Here is a 27,988-nt window from a genome sequence, read left to right on the forward strand (position 1 = left end):
TTAGAGAAGAAAAGACTTCCAAACCTATTTGCAATTGCCGAAAGTGGACTGGCTGTTATCTTCGAGTATCATATTTACAGATGTGTTTTGTGTATTATGCTGGGGGTGAATTGCTTAAAATGAAAGTAGCTCACATATCAGGAAATGTTGTTAGCACTTAAAAGGGCACTGCTTTTGTTGAAAAAAAGTCTTGACAGATTTGTTGCTTTTGGTAGTAACAAAACAGATATTTGTCATTTTCATTATTACGTCCGTGTACTATTGTGAACGAAGGTTTGTCAGTTATTTAAAAAAGCACCATTTCTTTAACAATAGAAAGTATTTATCTGCATTGCGCTGCAAAGCTTTAAAGCTAGGCAGGCTGCTATTGTACGTCAGTTATTATGTACCGAGAGCAAAAACCATTTGCACTGAGGAGCGGGAGAGAAAGAAAGACAAAGAGGCAGAGAGAAAGAGGAAGCATTCGCCTTCATACAACATGGCAAGCAGTGAGTGAAAGTATAAGATTGTTTGCTTTGATTTTCTTTCTCTTGTTTCCATTTGCTTTTAATAACTTGAATCTTATCTTAAACGCTTCCTGATTTACTCAGATTTGAACATTCAAAACAGAGTTTAGGAATGGCATTTGGAGGAGTCAGACCTAGCAAGTCGGATTTCTCTGTACAGCTGCTGTTTTGATGCACCAAACTTTGCAACTCCGACAGACCAAAAAGGAGGCAAAAGAAATGAAAAGAACGCAGGTTTGGGACAGTATAAGGACAGCTTTAGATCAAAACTGAAAAGACGAAATTCATAATGCTGAGAGTTTAAGGACTAGGAGGACTGTCTGAAAAGTAGACCTTTCGAGAGTGAAATTAGGAAACACACATCCATTCACAAAGGTTGAGAGATGTTTAGAACTCTCTCCTGAAAATAGAAATAGATGCTAGATAAATTGTAAATTTTAAAATGAGATTGATAGATTTTTGTTAACCAAAGTTATTGAAAGATTTAGGGCAAAGGCGGGTAGACGGATCAATCATGGTTTCCATGAATGGCAGAACAAGCATGAGAGAGTAAGTGGCCTATTTCTATCCATTGTTCCTAGTTTTTGTTTTCTATTCTTATTATTCTAATTTGCAAAGGAGTGATATAAAACATAAAAAAAATCACAGAATCAGAAAAACCCTACAGTGTAAAAGAAAGCCACTCAGCCCATCAAGTCTGCACGAACCATAACTCCACCCAGACTTTATTCTTATAACCCCACAAATTGACCCTGGTAATCCCCCTGACACTAAGGGGAAATTTAGCATGCCAATCCACATAACCCACACATTTTTCGGACTGTGCGAGGAAACTGGAGCACCCAGAGGAAACCCACACAGACACGGGGAGAACGTACAAACTCCAGTCAATCACCCGTGGCTGGAATTGAACCCAGGTCCCTGGCGCTGTGAGGCAGCACTGCTAACCACTGTGCCACCGATGAAGATCCAGTTGTTTATTGTGGTTACTTTGTTTCCCAACCTGTCACAGTCACACCGGGAGTTGGTTTTAAATTGTCGATGTATGCTACAGAAGTGATTCTACATTAAGGCTGTAAAGTGCCGGAGGTGTAGCTATTTTTCTGCTGTTCTGCTGCCTTTGGTGGAACTTTTGCATTGGGAACATTTCTGGAATTTGTGTGGATTGCTCCTGGTTCGATTTCTCTCATTTGCAACACTAGCTGTATTCACAGAAAAGGTAGTATGGATCCAACAGTGAGAGATTTCCAAGCGCACATTCACTAATTATGAATATAAAGCTAAGTCTATCACGAGATTAAAGTGTGCAGAAGCAGAGCTACCCAAAAGTCATATTTGTGTCATATGCGCGGGAATTCTTCTACCCCGCCCGTCACAGGAATCATAGAAACTAGAAGCACGAGTAGGCTTCCAGCCTGCTCTACCATTCATTTTGATCATGGCTGATCATCGGATTCAATATCCTGATCCTCCCTTCCCCCCATATCTCTTGACCCTTTAGTTAGATCGAACGGGCAAGGGGCAGACAGTAGAAAGGTCCGTTAATCTCAGCTGGAATTTTCCGGTCTCGGGTCCTGCGAGGCTGTAAAATCTTACCCCTGATATTAGACAACACCCTCTCCCACTTCTAGAAAGACATTGCAGCAGTGTTAAAATATATTTAAAAAAACACATTCCTAAAAATCTGTGGAGAAGTTGGGACAATATATTTAAACCAGGTTTTGACAGTGCAGTTTGACAGATACCAATGTTGTTTTCCAGAGCTTGGATAAAAGGAGGGCAAGATCTATTGGCTCAAGAAGGCAAGGTCTTTTATAGCACACCTTGAGGGTCAAGAGCAGGAATGCCCTCCTCCATCACAGGAATTCTTCAGCCTTCCCTACCAGTCATAGCCTCTCTCTCATTCCTATCATAATCATTATCCTCTCCTCCTACCTGATCTCTTGTTCCCTCCCTCACTATTCTCATTCTCTACCCCATCACCAATGCCATTATGCCAAACTCCAATCTCTTAAGCTTTCCCTTTCCATTTCTGGGCACCCACTGCAAGGGCCCTTCACTGTCAGCTTGGTTGGCTGAAATCCTTGATACCAAAAAATATATTACGATGAGTTCCTCCCATTAAATTCAACAAGACCTTTCCTTTTTGTTCCTGGTTGCTGATCTTTCCCCACTATAGCATTCCCTTGTAATGTCAGGGCCAGTTATAATCCTAGAAATTTTTATAGAAACACAGGCCACACCCTATCACCTTGCCTGCCCTGGAATCAGTGAGGGTGAGGTTCCCAGAACAGAAATCTCCACTGGTCTGAGGCAGGTCATAAAATCCCACCCATAGAAACAAAAAAACTGAGAATTTTTACACACCATGTGTGCGCCTGGTGGGTGGGACCAGAAGCGGCTACGTTTCCCGGTTCAACCCAAGATCAATGAAAGACACAATATTATGCTGGTGGCCACTTGAATGTCGGCCAACATGAACTATATTCTGAAAGCGTCTGCGAGGTTGGTGGGGCAGGAGCATAGCAGGCTGCAGTTCAAATGGCCGCTTACTCGGATTCCTTCAGCTTGCAGAGAGAAACTCCAGCTGTGTTGCTGGACTGGTAATGATCCAGAGACATGACTAGAAATCTCACCACAGCAGCTGGGAAATGTAAATTATTTTCATAAACATTTATGGAATGAAAAGCTAATATCAGTAATGGTGACCATGTGACGACCAGATTGTTATGGCAAAGGAAATCTGCTGGCCTACTTGTGCTTCTCAACCCAGAACAACTGGTTGACTTTTAACTCTCATCTGAAATGGCTTAGCAAGCCATTCAATTCAGGGCATTAAGGTGGACAATACATGTTAGCCTTATCAGTGATGTTTAAATACCAATAGTGAACACTGAAAGAAACTTTACTGGCATGGTGGCACAGTGGCACTGCTGTCTCACAGTTCCAGGGACCGGGGTTCAATTCTGGCTTTGGGTGACTGTCTGTGTGGAGTTTGCATGTTCTAACCATATCTGCGTAGGTTACCTTCCATAGTCCAAAAATGTGCAGGTTAGGTGGATTGGCCGTACTAAATTGCCTCTTAGTTTCCCACAATGTGTAGGTTAGATGGATTAGCCATGGGAAATAGTTATGGGGATAGGGTGGGGAGCGACTCTGGGTAAGATACTCTGGCAGAGAGAGAGTTGGTTGAATAGCACTTCTATACTTTTGGGATTCTATGAAAAATGCCGCCTGTGCCCTAGAAATGACAACTTCAAAGTTTCCACATTTTTATTAAAAATTATACATTCCATCCCATCCCCAACAAATGATCTCCTTTAGCTTTTTACTGTCAGCTCCTCCAGTATATCAGAATATAGCTCACATCTCATACCTGCCCTTTATCATTAGTAACTACTTATTCAGCTATTGTACTTCTGCCTTCAATTATTCCATTTACTCTTCCTTACCATGTCCCTCCTTTTTCTGATGTTTTTCCATGCATACTCTGGTCTCTTCATTGTCCTTTCCTTCCTAAGATCTTTATTGACTGCATTTCTTCTCACTTTGTAAAATACACCCATGGTCTTGCATCTTCATGTACTTATCATTGTTCAACTGGTAATGTATCATTCTGGTGGCACAATGGTTAACACTGCTGCGTCATAGCATCTAGCTGGAGGAGAGTAACTATTTTTTATTTATGCGTGGGATGTAGGCTTCACTGCTGGGCCAGCATTTATTGTCCATACTTTGCCTTCTCATGGAACAGTTTATTTAAAAAAATTGTTTACTGCTTTTATATAGAGTTTAATGAGATGCCAGTATTAGGTTTTCTAATTAGACCTGATTGTGTAAATTTAATAAGTTGATGCGTTTGAAGCAAAGCAAGATTTTTCAGAAACAGCGACATGGTGGCACAGTGGTTAACGCTGCTGCCTCACAGTGCCAGGGACCTGGGTTTGATTCCCAGCTTGGCTCACTGTGTATGCAGAGTCTGCATGTTCCCCCCATGCCTGTGTGGGTTTCCTCTGGGTGTTCCGATTTCTCCCCACCATCCGGGAGGCGTGCTGGTTAGGTGCATTGGCCATGTTAAATTCTCCCTCAGTACCCGAACAGGTGCCAGAGTGTGGCAACTAGGGGATTTTCACAGTAACTTCATTGCCTGTTAATATAAGCCTACTTGTGAGACTAATAAATAAACTTAAAGTTTTCCAATGATTTTAAAGGATAGTTTGAGAAGTACTAACATAAATGCACTTGTTTCATCTATTATTAGAATAAGATAAAGCCTTGTGGGCTGAAATGACAAACTGATATTGATACATTGTTTTAATGAAGTTCCTTTTTTCTGCTATTTTAACAGAGGTAGAAATTGGTTACAGTCTCATTAAAGGTCTCCATATAGCTGCAAGACCTCAAAAGCTAATGCGCGTTTTTGCTTTCTTTAAGACTCAGACTATGCTGTGCAAGATGTGCATTCTACTGACCTTCATTGTGAGAAGAACAACCAAGAGCACAGGACCTCTGAGATCAGCACCAAGCGACTGATAGTCAGACGGGGACAGCCTTTCCACATCACAGTGCAATTCAACAGAAATCAATATGATCCAGATGTAGACAGACTTAAGCTGGTTGCTCAGACAGGTAATTGGTCAGGAATGAGTTAGGGAAACTTCAGAATGAGTATTCCATCAAGAGAAATTTTTTGGGGTTTTATTTTTGTTTTTTTTGTTCCTTAGTTAATAACACGCTGCTGATGTTAATGTGTTTGGTGTCTGTTTTTATGCTGTTGCCCCTTTCGACTGGTGTGTGTATTTGAGTGGGTTGAGGAGCCAGATGTATCAATGGTTGGACTGAATTTTAGAGTTCATTTTGAAAAGATGACTGGCTAATTTGCATAATTTTGTTTAGAAGTTTCAATGTTCACTCATGTCCCAGACAGGAAGTATCAGACAGGATGCTGAAATGTCAATTTTTAGACAGCACGCATTTTGTTTTAGGTTTTTAATTTTGTGGCCAGCCGTTTTTGTGGCCAGCTGCGGAAAATGGAAAGGTTCTGTTGACCTTGGGCGGGATTTTACGGCTTTGGGACAAGTTACATGTTACAGAAAGGAAGTGTCTAAATCTATTGATTTATAAGAGCTGTGGTTTAGTTGGCTGTTTTATCCTCTTCTTGGGAGGTGGATATTTTAATTGAAGACATTCTGAATAAAGGAAATGAAGGTTGGAAAAAGACCTTTGGGCCCAACAAGATTGTCCCAGTCAGACGCAACTTGCAGAACCCCAGTGTAGTCACTAGTCCCACCAGACACCACAGTGGGGAAACAAGCCTGTTGACTGCTGAAGCACTGTATTGGGAAATTTCCCTTTGATTCATGATGCAAACATCTCAATTGCAATCAGCTAGTAGCTCATCCTTTTTAAGACATTCTTTCATGGGATGTAGCTGTCACTGGAAAGGACAGTATTTGTTTCCCTTCCCTAATCGCCCTTGAATAGCAACAGAAAATGCTGAAAATATTCAGCAGGTCTAGCAGCGTCTGTAGAGAGAGAAACAGGGTTAAATATTTCAAGTCCACAGAGTGGCACAGTAGTTAGCATTGCTGCCTCACAGCACCTGGGGTCTGGGTTCAATTCTGGCCTTGGGTGACTCCTCGTGTCTGCATGGGTTTCCTCCGGGTGCTCCAGTTTCCTTCCACAGGCCAAAGATGGCCTAATTAGGTGGACTGACCATGCAAAATTGAACCTTATTGTCCAAAGATGTGTAGGTTATGTGGATTAGCCATGGTAAATGCCATAGGGTTACGGGGATAGGACAGAGGGGAGGGCCTGGGTGCAATGCACTTTTGGAGAATTGGTGCAGACTCAATGGGCTGATTGGCCTCTTTCTGCACTGTAGAAATTCTCTGGCCAGAATTTTACCGCCCGCCTGCCACAGGAATTAAAAGGACGAGTGGCAGACAAGGGAAAGGTTGTGTTGACCTCGGGCGGAATTTTACGGTTTTGGGACAAGTGAGCTTGTAAAATTGTGCCCTCTATTTCTAAGTCCAATATGACTCTTCTTAGAAATGTCCTAATTGCCCTTGAACTGAAAAGCTTTCAGGGCCATTTCAAGGCAGCTAATCACTTTTGCTGTGGTTCTGGAGTCATGTGTATGTCAATATGGATCAGGATAACAAATTTCCTTCCCTAAAGGACATCAGTGAGCCAGATGGTTTTTTTTTATGGCAGTCAATAATAGTTCCATGGTCAGCATTACTGAGACTAGCTTTCAATTCCAGATAAATTCCACCAGCTGCTGTGACAGGATTTGAATCTAGGATTCTATCTACAATATTAAGTATGGCCTCTGGATTAATAATCTAGTGACATTACCACTACCCTCTCTGCCCTGTACAACAGCAATTATACTCTGCGCTCAAAGTCATATCTATTAATTTAAAAAATCACCAGGTAGTTGAATGGTAGTGAGTTCTTTTAGTTAGATCCAATGCTTCAATTTCCAAAAAAAAAGACTGAATTTACAAGTTAAAACATGTAGAGCTGGAACTCTCAATTCCCACACAAGATCATTACCACCCCAAGCTCCTGTGACCACAGTACACTTTCTCAGGATGAGGTTTATTAAGCATTCATGACAGGCACCTGATGGAATTCTAAGCAGTGAGTGGAGTCTTGCCTGTGACTCGGAGCAGGAGCTAAACAATACTGCAGTGGGATCACTGCTGTCACTCTGGGAGAAACAAGAGCCACAATAGAAGGACATGGGAGCCTTGAAGATAAAAACAAATGAGGGTGGCTTAGGCTTGAAATGGATGCCTGCCACAGTGACCTATAATGGTTACTGAGTCTCGGATGAATGCCTAATAAGCCTTATTCCAAGAAACTAGATTGGGGTCTTCTAAGGTTGAGGTGGCAAACTTCTTGGAGCAGATTTTTACAGCCCACCCGACTGCACGATTTTCCAGTCCCATCAAAGTCAATGGTCCTTTGAATGTTTTGCTACATTTTGTTGCTCCACCTCTGTCACAACAGGTCCTCTTGGAGTGGGAAACATGAATCCAATCTTACATGTCTTAGCTTACAAATTCAGTCTTCGATTTTTATTGGACATTGAGGCATTCCCATTCAGAGCTAATTAGAAAGGCTCATGACTATTCAGTTGCCTAGGTGATTTGTTTTTTTCAAAAATGCACCTAAAGCTGCAGCTTCTGGCTATACCAGGCAAAGGTTGCTCCTCCAGGATCATGGCCAAAAACTTTTCTTCACTTTTCCTTCTCCCCACTTTCACCTTGCCAGCTCTCATCCTGCTCACTCTCACCATAGCCAATGGGGCTGCCTAGTAGGTTGGCCATGCTAAATTGCCCCTCCCACCACTTCTTGTCCTATCATTTTATAAACCCCAGTGGGTGCATTGGGAGTATTCCCTGAGGGGTTGGGACCTGGCATTGAACTGGGGGCCATGTTTCTGACCCATATCTCAGTCCAAGTTACATTAAGACTTTAATGAGACAATTAATCTAGAACACCCTGATTTTCACTGTGTGTGAAGCAAAAGCAGAAGATGCAGGCCTTGCTCCTTATTTTGGCTAATGACAGAAGGATAAACTTAGTGATTGTCCAGTAGAGAATAAGCTTTATTTGTAGCTGATGTGAATGGCTAAGAGATTAATGTTATTTGGTTATTGTGGTGTGCAAGAATATTTGGATTAGAAAATCAATAAAACTTTCAAGGAATAAGTTTTCAAAGGGGAACCAAATAAAACCTTCACCCCTTCACCTTAACTCCTGAACATAGAACTGTGCTGAATATGATCCCGACAACCCTAGCACCAAATGTTTTAATTTGGCTACCATTTTACATCAACCAGTCCAAATTATATTAATGCTTACATTACCGATCCCTATTACAGCATATGTAAGTGATTCCTGGCAAAACTATAAAATAACAATTGTGAAATCAATTCTTTAGTAACCCTCATGATTGAGCAATTGGCAGTATCTTAGTGTACACAGTTTGAGAACTGAAATAGATTTCATCCATTCATGAAACTAATGCTTGAACAAGATAACTGTCAGTTTCTCAAAGGGCTAAGGGTTGTCAATAAATCACAGTTTTGGCAGCAGTGTCTGCATTCCTACATCAAATAATAAAACAAAACTGAATGTGGCAAATAAGGTGGGGTCTTTTGAAGTCTCTGTACAAATAAAGTATCACTTTTTTATTTCAGTGCCATTTACGTAAAAGCCAACATTTCAAGGGCCTTTCAGATTAGTTTTTGTACTGTGTATTAGCTTTTACAGATTTGTGTACACAGACAACTAAATTCCTTCACTCCTCTGCAGCTTCTAGTTTTTCACTACTAAATTAAGATGGCACAGTTGCACAATGGTTAGCACTGCTGCCTCACAGCACCAGGGAACTGGGTTCAATTCCAACCTTGGGTGACTGTATATGTGGAGTTTGTAGGTTCCCCTTGGAACTGTGTGGGTTTCCTTTGAGTGCTCTGGTTTCCTTGCACAGGCCAAAGATTTGTGGATTAGGTTGATTGGCCATGCTAAATTGCCACTTAGTGTCAGGGGACTGGCAGGGTAAATGTGTGGAGTTACGGGGATAGGGCCTGGATGGGACTGTTGTCGGTGCGGGCTTGATGGGCCAAATGGCCTCCTTCTACACTGTAGGTATTCTGTGAAATTATTCAGATTTGTCCTCAGATTCAAAGTGGATGACCTTATTTTCCTCACATTGACCTCCGTTTGCCATGGTTTTGTCCAATGAATAAACCTGCTGCTATCAGTTTCTGCTCCGAACTACGCCACTCAGTGTCATCGCAAATTTGGGCACACAGCTTTCTATTCACTTACCTATTCATATATATATAATATATATGGTATGAAGATGAGGTCCCACAACTGATCAGTGGCAAACAGCACTTGAAGTTGTGAAGAGCACAGCAGGCTGCAACTATGTGTGGATGGACCTGTCCAGCAGGGAAAGCATGCCTTCGAGATTCTAGCACCACTCATGATGTCCATTCATGTAGAGGCCAGTACTCTCCTGCTGCTCTTTGATTCACTCCATAGGAACAGACTGAACACCTGCTCACTACTTCCAATTCCTGATTGCTTGGCTGCTGCTCATGCATGTGGGCAAGATCCTCTGGCAATGAATTGTCTGTTCTAACTGGATCTGACACTTCCATGAAAGGTCACCTTTTCTGATTATTGATTAAAAATACATTCTGCTCGCCGTAGAATTAATTCATTTCTATTCATTTCCTTTTAGGGCCAAATCCTTCTGAGACATTGGGAACTAAAATTCTGTTTTCACTGTCAGACACAATTAATGGAAGGAGATGGAGTGCAGTTGCTGTTAGCTCCTCCAGTGTCAAATTGTCCCTAAATATACATTCAGCGCCAAATGCTAAGATTGGACGTTACACCTTAGCTCTGCAGAAAATAACTGTGGACCAGACCGTGATCCAACCACTCGGAGAGTTTGTTGTACTTTTCAACCCGTGGTGTCCAGGTACTGTTGCTACTAATACTAGATTAAGCACAAAAATAAATGTTGTATATTCTTGGAACAGTTATTTATTGATAGATATATTCTGTGTTGTTATCTCCAATTGCAATGATATCTTGATCAGTTGGGCCAGTGGGCTGATGAATGGCAGATGAAGTTTAGTGTAAACAAATGATGGTGATGTATTTTGGTAGATTAAACCAGGGCAGGACTTACTCAGTTAATGGTAGGGCATTGGGGAGAGTTACAGAACAAAGAGGTCTTGGGGTACATGTTCGTAGCTCCTTGAAAGTGGAGTCACAGTTGGACAGAGTGGTGAAGAAGGCATTCGGCATGCTTGGTTTCATCGGTTAGAACATTGAATATAGGAATTGGAATGTCTTGTTGAAGTTGTACAAGACATTGCCAAGGCCACAGTTGGAATATTGTGTGCCATTCTGGTCACCCTATTATAGAAAGGATACTATTAAACTAGAAAGAATGCAGAAAAGATTTACTAGGATGCCACTGGGACTTGACAGATTGAGTTATAAGGAGAGGCTGGATAGACTGGGACTTTTTTCTCTGGAGCGTAGGAGGCTGAGGACTGATCTTATATAGAGGTCTATAAAATAATGAGGGGCACAGATCAGGTAGATAGTCAATATCTTTTCCCAAAGGTAGGGGAGTCTAAAACTAGAGGGCATAGGTTTAAGGTGAGTGGGGAGAGATACAAAAGTGTTCAGAGGGGCAATTTTTTCACACAGATGGTGGTAAGTGTCTGGAACAAGCTGCCAGATGTAATAGTAGAGGTGGGTACAATTTTGTCTTTTAAAAAACATTTAGATAATTACATGGGTACGATGGGTATAGAGGGATATCGGTCAAATGCGGGCAATTGGGATTAGCTTAGGGGTTTAAAAAAAAGGGCGGCATGGGCAAGTTGGGCCGAAGGGACTGTTTCCATGCTGTAAACTCCTATGACTTTATGACTCTAAATATGGAGAGAAGGAAGTCTGAATTAAGAGAAAACGGAGAAAGAAAATCTATGAAAAAATTGGCATTTTCAAAATTTCTAAGAGCAATTTACAGCCAGAAGGACTGACTCCATTGTCCAATTTCTGGATCAGCGAATTTCATTACTATCGCACTAACAATTATCATACAATTAAAAAGATGTTTAATTATTGAACTTAACTTTCTGCAGTGAGTATTATGAACAATTAATGTGAAAATCCAGCATGTTATTGAAAATGACAGAGAGGTATGAGATACCTGTTTATATGAAGCATGTGATGGAAGGCCATTAATCGCCCAACAGTGCCCTGAGCTTGCAGCTGATTTGCATATTACTAACACATGTGCCAGTAATACATTTTAACTGCAACATCTAGTGCTTTAGCAAAGCACAGATAATTTGTGTATTAGAAGACTACTATTAATGAAACAACGTATACAGTAAGAGTGTAGATTTGTTGGCATTCTACAGCTTAAAATATCATTCCAACAATTATAAATAAAAGCAGAAAATGCTGGGTAAACTCAGCGGGTCTGGCAGCTTCTGTGGAGAGAAACAGTGTTAATGGGGGTGGTTTTCAGCCCATGTTCATCTTCAGAGGGAACAGTGACGTGGGTGGAAAATCTGGAGAGAAACAGGAAATGTGACTGACTCGGAAAGATCTTTCCGGACTTCTCAGGAAAGATCGTTGCTAGAATACTCCAGCCATTCACACCCTGCTGCTGCTCTGCGAGAATGGAGAATTTGGTGCTCAGTCAAATTCCCATTCACAGCAGTGGGACTGGAGAATCTGAGCTGTGAACAAGGTCAGGGAATCCACCCCCGTGTTTCCCAATTTCCCTGGGCCTCGCCAGTGATGTCACAAGATTCATGACCATAAAGAGTGAGAACCTTATTTTAATGAATTAGAATACGTTTTCATATTATTACCCAGCCTTCCTCCCACGACATGATTCTCCCTCACTGAACATTCAAACCTCACTGAAGTGAGGTGAGCCCCCAGGGAAATGGAAGTCCCCAGGAGTGCCTTGATGCTACCCTTTGCACAGGTTGGCACTGCCAGATTGGCAATGCCAGGGAGCAGAGTCAGAGTGGGCCCTTATGGGAGCTCATGGGTGTGGTGGGGAGGTGGGAGGGAGGGTGGTGGTGATAATTGGTGCCTGTTCCAGTTATATGTGTTGGGGTAGGAGAGCAGACACTGAGGGGGCAACTTGCAAGCATGAAGGAAAGTGGGCAGTGAAGTGTTGGGCTAACCACTGTGCCACCGTTCTGCCTAGGCAATAAGAAGATTATGCTTGTCTCTTCTACAGCTCACAAACCATTGCTACTAATGCCTGTGTTTTCCCTTCGTTTTTAGAGGATGAGGTCTTTCTGAGTGATGCTGGACAACAAAACGAGTATGTGCTGAATGAACAAGGAATTATTTTCACCGGTTGCTCGGAGTACATTCAACCTCTGCCATGGAACTTTGGACAGGTGATGTACAAAGGAAATATATATATGTATATATAGATATATATATATAGAGATAAGGTAACTCATTGATCCTATTGAGGAGCTTGTCTTCTTCATTGATGTCACAACTTGAAACCAATGCCAACACAACCTTACCTATCCAGGTGAATTGCAACGATGATAATGGAATACTTTTTGACAAATGGGATGATCCATGTATGGATGGAGTATATCCAGGGAAATGGAATGGAAGTGGGGAAACTCACTGTTATGTGATCTTTGCCAGCTAAGCTCCAACTATTCCTTTTTTTTTGTATCCAGCTTGTTTGTCCACTCTACTCTTTCTAGGAGCTGTACACAGATATTAGATAACTGAAATTTAATCATCTTAACAATGTTCATGACACAAAATGAATCTTAAATCCATTTTCTAGTTTGAAGATGATATTTTGGACATCTGCCTTAAGATATTAGACAACAGTCCCAAACATCTGAAAAACCCATCAAAGGATTGTACACGCAGAAGTTCACCTGTTTACATCTGCAGAATAGTGTCTGCTATGGTAAGAATGAGAAAATTAAGCTAATAGAATTCATAGGGTTAGTGAATAACAGTATAACATTTCCAAGTATAGGCTGCTCATATATATGGCTCGTCTGGTATTGCTAACTTCTTGTGTTCTGTGCGCTTTTCATTTAACGCAGAGTATGTTTAGCCCCCTTGTGAACGAGTTTTCTTTTTAACATTCTAGTAGATTCTCTTTGGAAATCAGAGGGCATTTAAACAGAATCTTTAATTTGGCTATTAATTAAATGGAGTAGAGTTAACACTAAGTTAGATTATGCACGAAAATGAGATGCATGGTTTAATGTTCTTCCATATTTTCTTATGCTATTAGCTAATTATGTGTTCAGTTGGAACTTTGGAGTTATTTATTATGCAAAATTGATGACAATGTCTCAGATTCTATTTAATAACTTGAACCACATTAATGGCCACCTCAAGCCTTCATGTCCAGCTGAAGCTATAGTCAAAACTATGATAACCAAGTAAATTCTAAGGCTGTAAGAGTGCTGGTATCAGAAAATGAGAGAGGCTTAGAATACTTCAATTCAGCAAAATAATTGTAATGTGGCTACAAATATTAACTCATTGATCCCTTTGAGGTGTTTGTCTTCTTCATTGATGTCACAACTTGAAACCGATACCAACACAATCTTACCCATCCAGGTGAATTGCAATGATGATAATGGAATACTTTTTGGCAAATGGGATGTTCCGTATACGGATGGAGTATATCCAGGGAAATGGAATGGAAGTGTTGCCATCCTTCGGCAGTGGAATAGCAGTGGCTGTCAGCCAGTTTGCTACGGACAGTGCTGGGTATTTGCAGCAGTGGCTTGCACAGGTGATGACAATGGAAATTAAATTGAAACCTAAAAAACTAGTGCTTTCAATATTTTTCTACATATTTGAAATATATTTTCAAACAAATATGTATGACTGTACATAAGATAGATTGAAACTATTCAGATATTTCCAATTTTTATAGAACCAAAACATATAATATCATTAGAATCAATGAGCATTTCACTTGTGCCATGTCCTCCCTACCCTTTGTCATTTATAGTCCTTTCCTGAAGAAAATGACTCATTTGACATAATTATGTAGAATCAAAACCACAATAGGCTATTTTACTGAATAAGTCTATGTCAGTTTTTATTCCCTAAACAAACCTCCTCCCACTCTAATTACCAGTTTCGAACCTTCCTGCATATTTCTCCTCATGTATGTCTCAAATCTCTCCTTAAATGTGTCATTTCTATTTGTTTCAACCATTCCTTTTCTCAGGAGATTCCACATTCCTGTCACTCTGTGAAAAGCCTATAGGACGATTCAAGAACAAAAATAAATGTTTTGAAAACGTCTCTACAAGCTTTATCAGAAATTGCAGTTCCAAAATATGCACTGAACAGACTTTCACGAGCTTCTTGATCTGCCTTGGTTGTGAAAATAGAATAATGTTAGGATAAATTTATAATTTTTCCTTCCTTTAGTTTTGAGGTGCTTAGGAATTCCTACCCGCGTGGTTACAAACTTCGAATCTGCTCATGACACAAATGGGAATTTGATCATTGAGACTGAGTATGATGAAGAAGGGATAGAACTGGAAAGATCAGATGATAGCATATGGTGAGTTAAGATGGAATATCAACTGTATTGTGCAATATTAACATTTCAAATCATGTATTTTTGCAAGTGGAAAAACATAATTGAAACTTCAACTGCAACCGGCAAGTCATGAAATATATTAACCAAAATCCAATTAATTACACCAATGTAGCATGCAACTTAAGATACTCAGTGGGGTTCTATTTCAGTAAGATTTTGACTTCTGTGTCCTTGTGCTATAGGAATTTCCATGTTTGGGTGGAATCTTGGATGGCAAGGTATGATTTAAGGCCTGGAAATGATGGATGGCAGGCACTTGACCCAACGCCACAGGAGAAAAGCGAAGGTTCAGATACAAATAAATAATCGATCATTACAGTCTTCATTGTGTGGTAAAATGTGAAAATAATAGTGGGATAACCGGCAATAGTTAAAACAATGGATGTAATTTTAACTTTGGGAGTGGAACTATATGATTATGTTTGCATTTCCATGAAGTAATGTCTGAGTGTCAAGTTACATTCATATTGTTTATCTCCATGTGGGTCAGGCTAAGATCTGCAGTTCAGACCACAGTAAAACTAATTCAGATAGGTTTTTTATCATTTCTTGTTTCTTAGGAATCTACTGCTGTGGACCAGCTCCAGTCAAAGCGATCAAGGAGGGGGAGACAGACATATGTTATGATGTTCCCTTTATATTTGCTGAAGTCAATGCAGATTGTGAGACTTGGGTCTTTTCTACAAAAGGGAAAAAGTTGAAAGTTGACGCTGACACCAGACATGTTGGCCAGAGGATCAGCACCAAGAGTGTTGGCAGTGATGACCGTGAGGATATCACAAACAATTATAAATATCCTGAAGGTAACAATAAATTCAAGTCTATAGTTAGAGTGAGTGAAATAAATGGACATTTGTTTTAAATTGACACATTGTTATTAATGCCTGTGTCTTGGTAAATGGTAAAAAAACACTTAATAATTAAAAAACAGAGCTCACTTACAAAACGTCTTGGATAGAATTCTCCCATTCTGCCCGTGGCTGGTTTGGTGATCGGTAGGAGCAGAGAGTGTGGCCAGAGCCATGTCCCAAATCTCCCACTGTTGGTCTTTCCATTGATCAGTAGTGTGAATACAATTGGCATACATTTTTATCTCAGGAATGTTCATTTGTGACCTGACAAGCCTTCCAGACTTGTATCACACACATTATGTTGCTCTCAAACCTGAGTGACATGAACAAGGCAGTTCTCAATTTGCAAGAGGAGAGTGCAGCAAAGCTTTTCTGCCACAGTGCTGTGCTGTTCCTGCTGTGTTGTTCGTCACTCTGCTGGGGTGGACTGATTGGTGCTTTCACCATCATGCTGAGCTGCTCTTCATGGACAGCACTATGCTGCTGGACCCATGGATCCTCCTGTGAAAACAAGTCAGATCAGTACTACACCTGGGTTTGAGGGTACAGGGTCCTCTTCCCTTCCCCGGTGCCAAACGTCAGTGTCTTCCTGGACAGCACTGTGCTATGGGACACAGCAGTAAAGGTCTGAAGTTCAACCAGAGCTGGAGTGCGCGGTAAGGCTTGAATATTGAAAACTAGTAGTAACAAAATTTGTCCATCCAAATTTGAGTTCAGTGGGGAGAAATTATCATGAAGGACGGGAGATTATAGGTCTGTCTCACTGATTATTAACGTAACGTGATGTACAACTCAAACACAACATTGAAACATTTTGGTTTCTCTGAACTGTAGGCAAAATTACATTGAGTCCAGTACGCTAAATTGGTGTCGACACAACTACTATTAAATATCTCATTTCACCTTTTGCTATTTCTGTTGCCCCATAGCTGCCACCACCAACCATTGGCAGCCACACATGCATCATGTATGTCATGTGTGTCACATGCCCCACGTGCCTCCACCCAACAAATCAGCTCACTGATAAACCAAAACAGTCTGGACAGACAAAAAAATGAATATTATTATAGAAATTCTGTAGAACCTTAGATGTTCTTGCATATACACAATAAACTTTCAGCTAACTGATCCTTTCTGAGGGCAGTGCTGGGTGCTGGATCTTGCAAGTCTTTGATGATTCTCATGCTCTCTATTGTTGCCCCAACCCTTTTTCCCGACGGATCATTATGAAAACATTCATCATCCATCACTTTTGTAAACCCTTTTTATGCATCTACCGGTTGAAGTAATATTTTGTTTCTATTGTAACAACACTAACCCATTGATTTTTAAGGCTCTGCTCAAGAAAGAAGAATCTTTGAGCTGGCCAACAAAAGGAGAGTTCCTCTGAAGCCAGAGAAACAACTTGAATTGCATTTGAAGACTAATGATCCAATTTATAATGGAACCAACGTTAAAGTGTCTGCGGTCATTTCCAACAAGAAACCAGCGAAAAGAATCTGTACACTCAAAATTAGTGCTATGAAAAAGAAATATAATCAATCTTCCAGGCAGAAATGCATAAAGAAGTATCAGCAGGAGATCACTATTGCACCCACTGAAGGTAAAAAAACTAGCTGTTAATTTTATACCTACCAGCATGACTTACTCTTGTGACAGATTATTCCTAGGGTTTGGTTAACACCTAGGTTTAAGTGGAATAAGCAAAATACTACAGATGCTGATATCTGAAGCAAAAACTGAGGATGCTGGAAAAACTCAGCAGGTCTGGCAGCATCTGTAGTGAGAAATAACGGAGTTGAGTCTGTGGCTCTTCGTCAGAACTAAAGACAGGGGGGAATGTGTTGGGTATAAAATTATATCTGTGAGAGATTGCAACAAGTTGTAGCAACCTTAAGAACAATAGGCAGATGGCCTGGTGCGGGAGGTGGGGGAAAGGTGGTGGGAGGTGTTTTTGCATTGAGGCAATACATATATGGGGATATTAAAAAAAGGTTTACGATAGAGGAAAAAGATCATAACATAAAGTTGTTTAACTCGATGTTGAGTAAAGTTGAACTCGATAAGTGGAAGCTGCTTCTATTAATAAATGTTCCAAGTGATGTTATGAAGTAAAACGCTGAAATAAAATTTTACAATAACTATGTGTTGAACATTTCAGCTTAGTTGCTAAAATATTGAAACCATGCTTTCATCCTTCTTATCGAAGAGATGACAACATGTGGGTAATCTGACATCTTAAAATTCTGTGTTATGTTTTATTGGTTGACATTTTGACAATAAAATATTGAAACATTTTCCATCAATTATTACAGTCTTTCATTGAATACTTAGAAGGTATGTAGTAATCCTTTGCTTCTCCAGATGCTATGTGTAATGGCTAAAGGATGTTCCATTTAAAAACGTAACTTAATTTGATAACCTGTTCCTTATCCCTGATAATGTTCTAGATAAAACAGTGGAGATGGAACTGTCTTACGCAGAGTATGGGGAGTTCCTTGACAAATATAACCTTATCAGATTGACAGCTCTTGTAATTGATGGGGAGACGAATGAAAGTGTATTCACACTAAGGGACATCTCTTTGATCAATCCGAAGATTGCAATTCAGGTAATAACAGGAATGGGAAGTTAGGTCAGCTTTAGTTTGAGTGAAGTGTATGTCCTCTAATTACTAGATGTGCTACCATGGAACCTGATTGAGAACACTATAAGTGAATTAACTGTGATCCCAATTGTCAGGCCTGTTAGGACCAGATGAGGAAGGATAAAAGTAACTCCTCTAATTTGCCATCTCAAGTCTGACCCTAACAGTGTTTCTTCTGGGCTTAGAAGGCTGAAGGTATTTACCCAATATCCATATTTAAGCACTTGCGACCTGTGAAGTTGAAGCTGATGTAAATTGCAACTGCTGGAGACAATTTCTTTTTAAATTAATCTTTGTACCTAAGATTCCTTTCACTGGAAATTCTCTCGGTGCTGAATTTTTAAAACTATATTGAGTTGAGGGCTAGAATTCTCTGAGCTCACTCATAGCTGGGATTCTCCAGTCCTGCTGCAGTGAGTGGAGTTTTAGCTGAGCACCAGATTTTCCATTCTTGTGGCAATGGTGGTGAGGCATCCAAATTTAGAGAATTCCAGCCAACACCTTAACTTGTGAGCAAAGAGAAGGGAACTTGTTGCTATTTCATTAGCAGCTATTCCAGACTACTAATTAGCAGCTTGTGTGTGATAATAAATGACATTCAGAAAATAGTTATTCCAGTTATCCTCTCCTCATAATGATTTCAGAAGATGTTTGCTTAGCTGATATATGAACTGACTGTGGGTATTGACCCATGGCCTATAATGTCCCAGCATTATCTTCTGATGGTGTATTATTCATCTTAAGATAGAAAAAACAGTTTCCTATATAAAAATTGACAATGTAGCCTTTCAATCTTTACTTGAGAGATGGTGATATTGAAATGCAAATGTGACGTCCACTGTAATTTTCAGTAGTTCTTGTCATCAGCTGGTGTGAAACTCCATTAGAATGTTATGACATGTCTTAATTATATTCCATATTGGAATCCTCCAGAATTCTGGTCAATCTACAACAACAGACATCATGTGACGTGTGGCAGCCATTTTAAGCCAGTCCTTTGCTTATTTTTTTAAAGTCCTTTTTAAACAGTTCAGCATATGTTTCTTCATTCAATATAATTACAGATTAATGTCATTCACATACAAGTCACACTTTCATGACTGACCTTAACTAACTGATCACAAAGGTATGTACAAGAGTGAATGATTTGGGCAACATATCAACACTCATTGACCATTGACTCATTGACCGTTTGTTGACCAAACTGATTTGAAGGGAAAGAAAAACTAATGGGGGTGGAAGAGAAGAGAGATAGGGGGAGTAATGTATGGGGATATATGGCATCAATCACCTTATAGACACTCTGCTTAACGTTCAGTTCAATTTACTTCACCAGATCTGAATATTGGGCTTGTCTTATAGCAGGATCTGGGTAAAATATAATACAGTGCACTTTGGACTTTTGGCCAATTGCAGCCTTATGGAATTCTAGTGGAAAAGAAGAGAATGCAAGAAGGACAATTAAAAATGCGTGCAGGAAGTAAAGACATGAATAAAAATCATATTATAGCAACTAGAAAAAATGGTCAAACAAATCAGAATCCATGGAAGATAAAAAATATATTGGAAATAGCAAAAGAAAATATATCTAATTGAAGAATGCAGAACAAATGCACGGTACATATTCTGGGTAATGGGCAGCATACACAAGTAGGCCACAATCAGAAATGTACTTTACCCCTCTACAGTTAAGATGGATGATGGTCATGCCTAAAGACCTGATTTTGAACTTTGCCTTAACATCCTTGTGGTGACGTTATAGCAATTTGCTTTCCTCCCTACTATAGATCTGCCCAAGGACATTTCTGTGCCAGAGGAATGAACAGTTTAAAGTAGTAACCTAAGTAGTAACATTGACAGTAGTAACAGCTAAATAATTGACCTGTTTCCTCAGGTCCGAGGTGTGGCGATGCTGTCCCAAGAAGTGGTGACGGAAATCAGTTTTGAGAATATTTTGCCCATGGCGCTGACCAGCTGTGTCTTCACACTTGAGGGAGCAGGTTTGATTGATGGTCAAATGGAAATAAGGTAAAATCAGAACACTGAAAATACATAGTAGATATGTCCTTTCTGATCAAAATATGTAGATATATTGCAGAAACAGTATAAAAGAGAACAAATTGGGTCAAATACTTCATTGGATTTAATATTTACTAGTCTATAGGGCTAGATATTTACTAGATATAGGTGGGATTTTCTGCACCCCTGCGGTGTGTTTTGCAGGGATGGAGGTGACCCACCATTGATGAGTAGTGGGATTTTCCAATCCGCTGTTGTCAACGGGGTTTCCCATTTCGCAACTTTGTTTCAGGAGAACCTATGGGGTGGGGTCACTATCAGCAGGACTGGAAGGTTCCTACAGGCAGGAATGCCTGGAAAATTGCACCCATTGTTGTCATGATAATTGTGCAATTGCACAATATAATTAAGAATAAAAGACTCAAACTAATGAAACAGATATTTAGAATTAAGTCAAGTTAGTTCTCAAACTGGAAAGAAGGTATTAGGGATGAACATTGGAAAATGGTATATTTTATTAAGTTTAAGTTTTAAACTTAAAAAAAAGTTTATTTGTTAGTGTCACAAGTAGGCTTACTTTAACACTGCAATGAAGTTACAATGAAAATCCTCCAGTCGCCACACTCTGAGTACACTGAGGGAGAATTTAACATGGCCAATGCACCTAACCAGTATGTCTTTCAGACTGTGGGAGGAAACCAAAGCACCCAGAGGAAACCCATTCAGACATGGGGAGAATGTGCAGACTCCACACAGACACCAAGCCGTGACCCAAGCCGAGAATCGAACCTGGGTCCATGGCATTGTGAGGCAACGATGTTAGCCTCTGTGTTACAGAGAAATATGGAAATCTTAAGCTCATTTAAAACCTCTTTGTTCTTAATTTATTTGCTCTTACCTGTCAGTGTAGATTCAATTGCTAGCACTCTATGTGTCACAAGGTTGTGGGTTCAAGTTCCACTCTAGGATTTGAAAACATAAATCACAGATGACTCTCCAGTACCGAACTAGTGCTGCTCTGTTGGAGGTGCCATGTTTGAGCTGAGACATTAAACTATGGACCCATCTGCCCTCTCAGATGGAAGTAAAAGATCCCATGGCACTCGACAGTTTTGAAGAAGAACAATGGTTTTAGAACCCCCGCCCCCCCATCATTCATTGGCCAAATGCTGCATCAAGATCAATATTTATATTGATGTTCACATCAATCAAGATCTCAGAACCCGATTGGCTGGTTGATATTGCATTGCTATCTGTGGCAATAGTCTAACATTTCCCGTACTGTCATGACTCAATTTTATAACCACTTCATTGTTGCAAAATATTTGTGGCATTCTGACACGATGATCGGTGCGATATAATTACAACTCTTTTTTTCGTCTAGGGTTGGGACAATAAATCCTGGAGAAGTGATTACAAAAGAAGCTTCATTCATTCCCAAGAAAACAGGGTTGAAGAAACTGACTGTGGATTTTGATAGTGATAGTGTCAAGGATGTGAAGGGATACATAAACATTGACATTCAAGCAGGGGAAAAATGATCCAAAAAAAATCTTGGAAATCCCATTTGTATTATGAGACTTACATAAGTTTACATGTTTGTGATATAGTTTTTTATACAAAGCCATTCCAGGTACTGTTGTTAGCTAGCACATGCAATCATTTACAACGTAACTTCACAAGTTTACAAAGTTTTGTAAAATATCCTTTTCATTCTTGTTAACATGAAAAAATACTGACTCCCTCAGGTCTTGTGTTGAAATTGGATTCAATCAAGGAAAGAATCATAAGAAAGAGATACTATGATGATATAAATGGTGCGTAATGTTATCTGGGATTGCTTAACATTTTTTAAAATTCTATCAGTGGAAATTCAGTTTTGTTGGACACTTGGATACTGAGGTTGAATGAAGATAGTGGGGCAATTCTTCCAAAAAAGTTCAAATGTGAATTCACGGGAAAACTGGTGTAGTTCATGAATGTTTTTTCAGTGCAACTTCAGACTTGAATCTCCCACACTCTGTGCACTGCAGAGGTCACAATCGGGAATATCATTAAAAGCTCGGGGATGGGGCCTATTCATGCCGGAGTCTGACAGTTCGGGGACTCTGTGCATATGCAGTGTCCCTGATCTGTCAGCCTGCACATTGCTGGCCAGCTCAATTGCTGGCAGTGCTGCACCCCCAAGCATCCCCTACCCCCCACGGCCAGATCGCAGACCCCACGACCATTCCTGGGCAGCTCTGACCCCACCCTCCCCTTTCGTCTGGAAGTGCCTGACCTCCAGTGCCTCGCCCCCAACCCCCCACCCCCAGGCGGTGACAATTCCCTCCCTATCTCCTCCCTCCCCCGGCAGACATCCCACCACCCCCCACCAACTCCCTGACAGAAGGCAGACACCTCCCCGGGATGCAGAAGCTTCCCATCCTGGCAGAACCCCCCCTCCCCCCCCATGCAAGGCAGATCTCTCCCATCCTGGCAGACCCTCCTCCCCCAGTCACTTTGATTGGTGGCCTCCCTCCAGCCCCAATCGATCCTAGTGCAGAGGGGCAGTGGGACCCCTCCACCACCCTCACCAATCGCCCCCTAGGCCCTGCCCCAAGCTGGCCCTACCCCTAGGTCCCGCCCCTTTGGCACTGCCCGATGTTCGTTGGGAAGTGCTAAGGTGCACCCTGGGCATGGACACTTTGCCCCTTGCGCAGTGCCAGGTGGCATAGGCTGGCACTGCCAGGGTGTCCATGCCCAGGGAGCACCATTTCCCACTGTCCCTTGGGGGGTCCCTGATTGCCTCTCCCATTCACTCCAGCAGAGTCTCCTGCTAGTTCCTTGAAAGTGGGGAGCTATTCTAAACCTCACTGGAGTGAATTTGCGCTGGAGGGGTGGGAGACTCTATCCGGCCCGGAGAGTTTGGTCCTGGGCCTGATAATCACATTTAGACCTGCTGGACTTTTCTAGTACTTTCTAGTTTTAATTCAAACCTCCAACTTCTGCAGTATTTTGGTTTTACTGCACAGACTGAACTTTGACACCCCCTGCTTTGTACAGATGAAGGGTGAGGTTTTCTATCCCTTCCCACCGGCAGGACTTTCCAGTCCTACCAAAAAGACAACCTGATGACTGGATGGGAGAGCCATACAAAATGCCATAGACATTGGCGGGACCAGAAGATCCCACTGGTGGCCATTGGCATGCCACCTCCGCTGGAAAACATGCCACAAAGGGACTGAAAAATGTTGCCACAAGAGGGAATTTCAACTCAAAGACAGGTGGTTAATCTCTCAGTTGTATTGGTACAAATGAGAGGATAACAGCTGCCTGTCTTCTTTGAGTATGTGCCTGTAGATACACAATTATGTGAAAGATGGGAGAAAAGGTGATATTTCTAATGGAGGGAAATTGGATAACTTGTGGATGTTTTTTAAGCCCTTGGTATTTCAAGTGAAAGGTTTTCTCTAAACCTTGGTAATTGCTTGATTGCCTGTTTTAATTTGAGATTATAGTGCTCTCCAAACTTCATTAACCTGGATGCTGACACCAATGTAATTGCTCTTGCCTTCTAGACCTTTTGTTCTTAGCCCAGACCTAGATCCAATTTGCCACCAGTTAATTTGTCTCATATATGACTGACTTCTTTTCCTGATATTAGTACAGGGGGCTGGGTAGCATCTTCTGCTGCCTGACCCACCAAACAACTGCTCTTGCTGCAAACGTAATTTTTCTTTCATCATTGCAGAACATTCTAATGTTGTAATTACACAAACCAAACATTTGTGATATTTACATCTCTTTCACTGGGTCATTGCTTTCATTTTTGGTGTCTTTCAAGAAGTGATAAAATTGAGTCAATTTTCAGACTGTAAGTGATATAAACCAAAGCTTTTGACTGCTGTTTTTCATGAATTCTGGCTATTTTGGCTGACTCTGTCTTTGTAATTGCTTAAAATAAACCAGGCATTGAATGAGTTCTGTTTAACTACACGTCTTAAGATCCACTAATTTATGGTCAACTATAGTTTCATTAGAAACACAGTGAATGTATTTCTATTCCTGTGTTCTTCAATTGGAGATCTCATCAAATGCAGCTTGCACTTTGTGGAAGGTTTCCACTGTGATTGCAGACTTACTTGCTGTTTACAAAGAAGAGTGGCAGAAACTGATGGGCGGGGCTGGTGGGTGTGGGTAGGCCTTGATTTCTTGTCGCAATTTTAGCAGAGGTTTGGTGGAAACTCTGGAGAAGTGGCTTAAGCAGCTGTTTCCATCAGAGGTTTTCCTAGTTTGCCACTGAAGTTTCAGTGGAAAATTCAGAGAAACCTCATGGAAATTACTGTTGAGGTTTTCCAATTCCTTCAGACATTGTACATGGAGGGAATCTTACCCTGATATAAACTAATTGAAAGCTATTGAGCTTCTATATCCCTGACTTAAAATATCTTTGGAAGAGTTCAATGTTTAACTTCCCAATTATCTACTCAGTCCTCTTTTCTTTAACATTTGAAGCTCTGATGAACTAGGCACATCTCCCGCGTCAAGAGGTAGACTTTTGCATTCAGTTTTAATCTCATATTTAATAAAAATATAAAGGGAAATCTTTATTTTTATCTATTCACCGGTTGAGGGAGGTTTTGGCAAGACTAGTATTTATTGCCGATCCCTTGCTGCCCTTGGGAAGTTGGTGGTGAGCTGCCATCTTGAACTGGTGCAGTCCATATTGTGAGCATACACCCAGAGTGCTGTTAGGAAGTGAGTTCCAGGATTTTGATTCCGCAGTGTTGAAGAACTGCCAAAGTATCAATATCATGTTTAAGTTGCGATTGATTCATTGGTAATGCAGGAACAATATTTTTCTAATGGAAATAGATGTATGACTTGCGGGAGGTTGGAGACAATGGTGGCCACTAGGTGATTGAAGTAGACTCCAGGAGAAACATTTGCGAATTGGAACAATACGTTTTTTAGTTGGAACACACAGTAGCCATAGTGCCCTTCTGGAGGAGGGAGTGAATGCTTAATGTTGGGGATAGGGTGCCAATAAAGTGGGTTGCTTTGCCCTTGATGTTTTTGAGCTTCTTGTGTGTTGTTGGACCTGCACTCAGCCCATAACAATCCTGACTGTGCTTTGTAAATGGAGGAGATGCTTGAATGAGGAGTCAGGAGGTGAGCACCTTTTATACAACACCCAGTCTCTGACCTACTTTTCTAATCACAATGTTTGCCCTAAGGCTGAGATGACTGGGCTCCAACAATGGCAATCATCTTCCTTTGTGCCAAGTACGATCCCAACCAATGGTAATATTCCCCCAATTCCCATTGACTTCAATTTTCCTAAGGTTCCATTGTACCACACAAAGCTCAAAGAATGGCTTGATGTCATCTTCAATTCATCTCTTTCACCCGTGTTTGGAACAAGGCTGTTATGAAGTCTGGACATGAAGTGTTCCTGTCCAGATTTTAAAATAAAAAGGAGAGGTTGGCAAATGCCTCCAGTAGCCTGCAAGAAATTAAAGACAGCAGCAGCAAATTCAAGAAAGCTCACTCCTGCTGGCTCCTCTGGTTTGCATATGAAGAATTGAAAACATGGGCACATGGAGTAGGCAAGTAACAACATGCAATTTAATTGAAGGTGCGGCATACAAGCATAAGGGCTAAGCTGTTCACCCCATTAGAGTTCCTGGCTGTGATTCTCCAGTCTCACACCCCAGCACCACCGCCAGTGAAAACAGATAATTAGGTGCTCAGCCAAAACTTCATTCATTGCAGCAGGACTGAAGAATCCCAGCCAGGGGCAAGGTCAGAGAATTCTAGCCTCTGTCCCTCACATGCTGCTCCTGCCTTTCCTCCAGTGTCAGATTCCTACCCTCCTACTGTGTCTTCTCCTCCAGGGAAAAGCTATGATCAGAGTGACAATGGTAGGAGATAGGGAACCTGTATTTGGAAGGACTGGAGCAATTATCGTGAATGATGACCCATTCAACTCAGTCTATATTCTCAGGAGCTGTGACGACCAGTCTGAACCTGGTTTGGATTAGACATTGGCTCAATGGAAGAAGGCAGAGAGTGGTAGTGGAGGAATGCTTCTTTGGGTGGAGGCCTGTGACTAGTGGTGTGCCACAGGGATCAGTGCTGGGTCCATTGTTGTTTGTCATCTATATCAATGACCTGGATGATATTGTAGTAATTTGGATCAGCAAATTTGCTGATGATACAAAGATTGGAGGTATAGTGGACAGTGAGGAACATTTTCAAAGCTTGCAAAAGGATTTGGACCAGTGAGAAAAATGGACTGATAAATGGCAGATGGAATTTAATGCAGACAAGTGTGAGGTATTGCAGTTTGGAAGGACAAACCAAGGTAGAACATACAAGGTAAATGGTAGGACACTAAAGAGTGCAGTAGAACACAGGGATCTGGGAATACAAATTCATAATTCCCTGAAAGTGGTATCACAGGTAGATAGGGTCGTAAAGAGTGCTTTTGGTACATTGGCCTTTATAAATCAAAGTACTGAGTATAAGAGTTGGAATGTTATGGTGAGGTTGTATAAGTCATTGGTGAGGCCGAATTTAGAGTATTGTGTGCACTTTTGGTCATCTAATTACAGGAAGGATATTAATAAGGTTGAAAGAGTGCAGAGAAGGTTTACAAGGATGTTGCCGGGACTTGAGGAACTGAGTTACAGAGAAAGGTTGAATAGGTTAGGACTTTATTCCTCGGAGCGTAGAAGAATGAGGGGAGATTTGATAGAGTTGTATAAAATTATGATGGGTATAGATAGTGTGAGTGCAAGCAGGCTTTCCACTGAGGCTAGGGGAGAAAAAAAAAACTAGAGGACATGGGTTAAGGGTGAAGGGGGAAAAGTTAAAGGGAATATTAGGGGGGGTATTCACATAGAGAGTGGTGGGAGTGTGGAATGAGCTGCCGGATGAAGTGGTAAATGCGGGCTCACTTTTAATATTTAAGAAAAACTTGGACAGCTACATGGATGAGAGGGATGTGGAGGGATATGGTCCATGTGCAGGTCAGTGAGACTAGGCAGAAAAATGGTTCGGCACAACCAAGAAGGGCAAAAAGGCCTGTTTCTGTGCTGTACTGTTCTATGGTTCTATGGAATCGAACTTTCAACATCCTTCTGGACAGGGACTTGGGAAAATCAAAGAAATGAAGAAGTATAAATCAACCAGAAAGGTGGCTGGGTAGGGTAAAGAGATGCTGCTTGTACAGAGAACAGGGGCAGCAACCAGAAGAGAGAAAGTTAGTCATGTTTTCATTTTATGTCATGGAGCAGAATGAGAAGGTTATGAGAAATAAGAAAACTGCCAATTTATTTGGATCAGGGATTTCCAGTCCTGCCCATCATGGGATTGGAAATCCCTGCCTGATGTCAATGGGCCTTTAGCTGGTTGGTTGAATTTTCCATCCCACTCGTAATGATTCGCACTGCAGGTGGAACTGGGAAATCCTCTCCTTGTTTTTTTTCATTAACTTACTAAGCTGCTTGTGCCTGTCTGATTTCCCTCTCACTGCATCAAATAGCTGGAATTTTAGATGCATCTGATTTTAGCTTATTATTGTAAATTCGCAAATGTGTTTACGTGATGAACAAAGACTTTTCAGATGACAGGGTAGGTAACCTTAGCTTATAGGTGATGACATTTTGCTTGCTTTTACTAAAGTATGATGTTCATTAACCAGCAAGGCAACGTTATGTTGTTATGTTGTTAGTAGTGAATGGACTTGACCCTATATTAGATGTACTAACTGCATGAAAAT

The 27,988-nt window shown here is 41.0% G+C and overlaps 1 protein-coding gene across 1 annotated transcript; it reads left to right on the forward strand.

Annotated features, from left to right (window-relative positions):
• The first annotated feature begins 374 nt into the window (after window positions 1–374).
• LOC145353975 (protein-glutamine gamma-glutamyltransferase 2-like) lies at window positions 375–24,193 on the forward strand. The gene is made up of 13 exons (XM_080205027.1): window positions 375–488; window positions 4,941–5,135; window positions 9,778–10,020; window positions 12,372–12,490; window positions 12,904–13,032; window positions 13,701–13,878; window positions 14,529–14,664; window positions 14,886–14,989; window positions 15,264–15,506; window positions 16,888–17,157; window positions 18,005–18,165; window positions 20,096–20,229; window positions 21,605–24,193. Exons 1-13 carry the CDS (start codon window positions 479–481, stop codon window positions 21,759–21,761), a joined length of 2,079 nt encoding a protein of 692 aa, XP_080061153.1. The 5' UTR covers window positions 375–478; the 3' UTR covers window positions 21,762–24,193.
• The last annotated feature ends 3,795 nt before the right edge of the window (window positions 24,194–27,988 follow it).

This window comes from Carcharhinus amblyrhynchos, chromosome 16 (assembly GCF_965287045.1).
Source record: "Carcharhinus amblyrhynchos chromosome 16, sCarAmb.v2.hapA, whole genome shotgun sequence".
NCBI lineage: Eukaryota > Metazoa > Chordata > Chondrichthyes > Carcharhiniformes > Carcharhinidae > Carcharhinus > Carcharhinus amblyrhynchos.

What these genes read in the sequence shown, in the direction of transcription:
- LOC145353975 (XM_080205027.1), top strand. An exon ending in TGCAGCAGTGGCTTGCACAG is followed by an intron (nt 13,879 to 14,528) that starts GTGATGACAATG and finishes TCCTTCCTTTAG; the next exon opens with TTTTGAGGTGCTTAGGAATT. An exon ending in GCCACAGGAGAAAAGCGAAG is followed by an intron (nt 14,990 to 15,263) that starts GTTCAGATACAA and finishes CTTGTTTCTTAG; the next exon opens with GAATCTACTGCTGTGGACCA.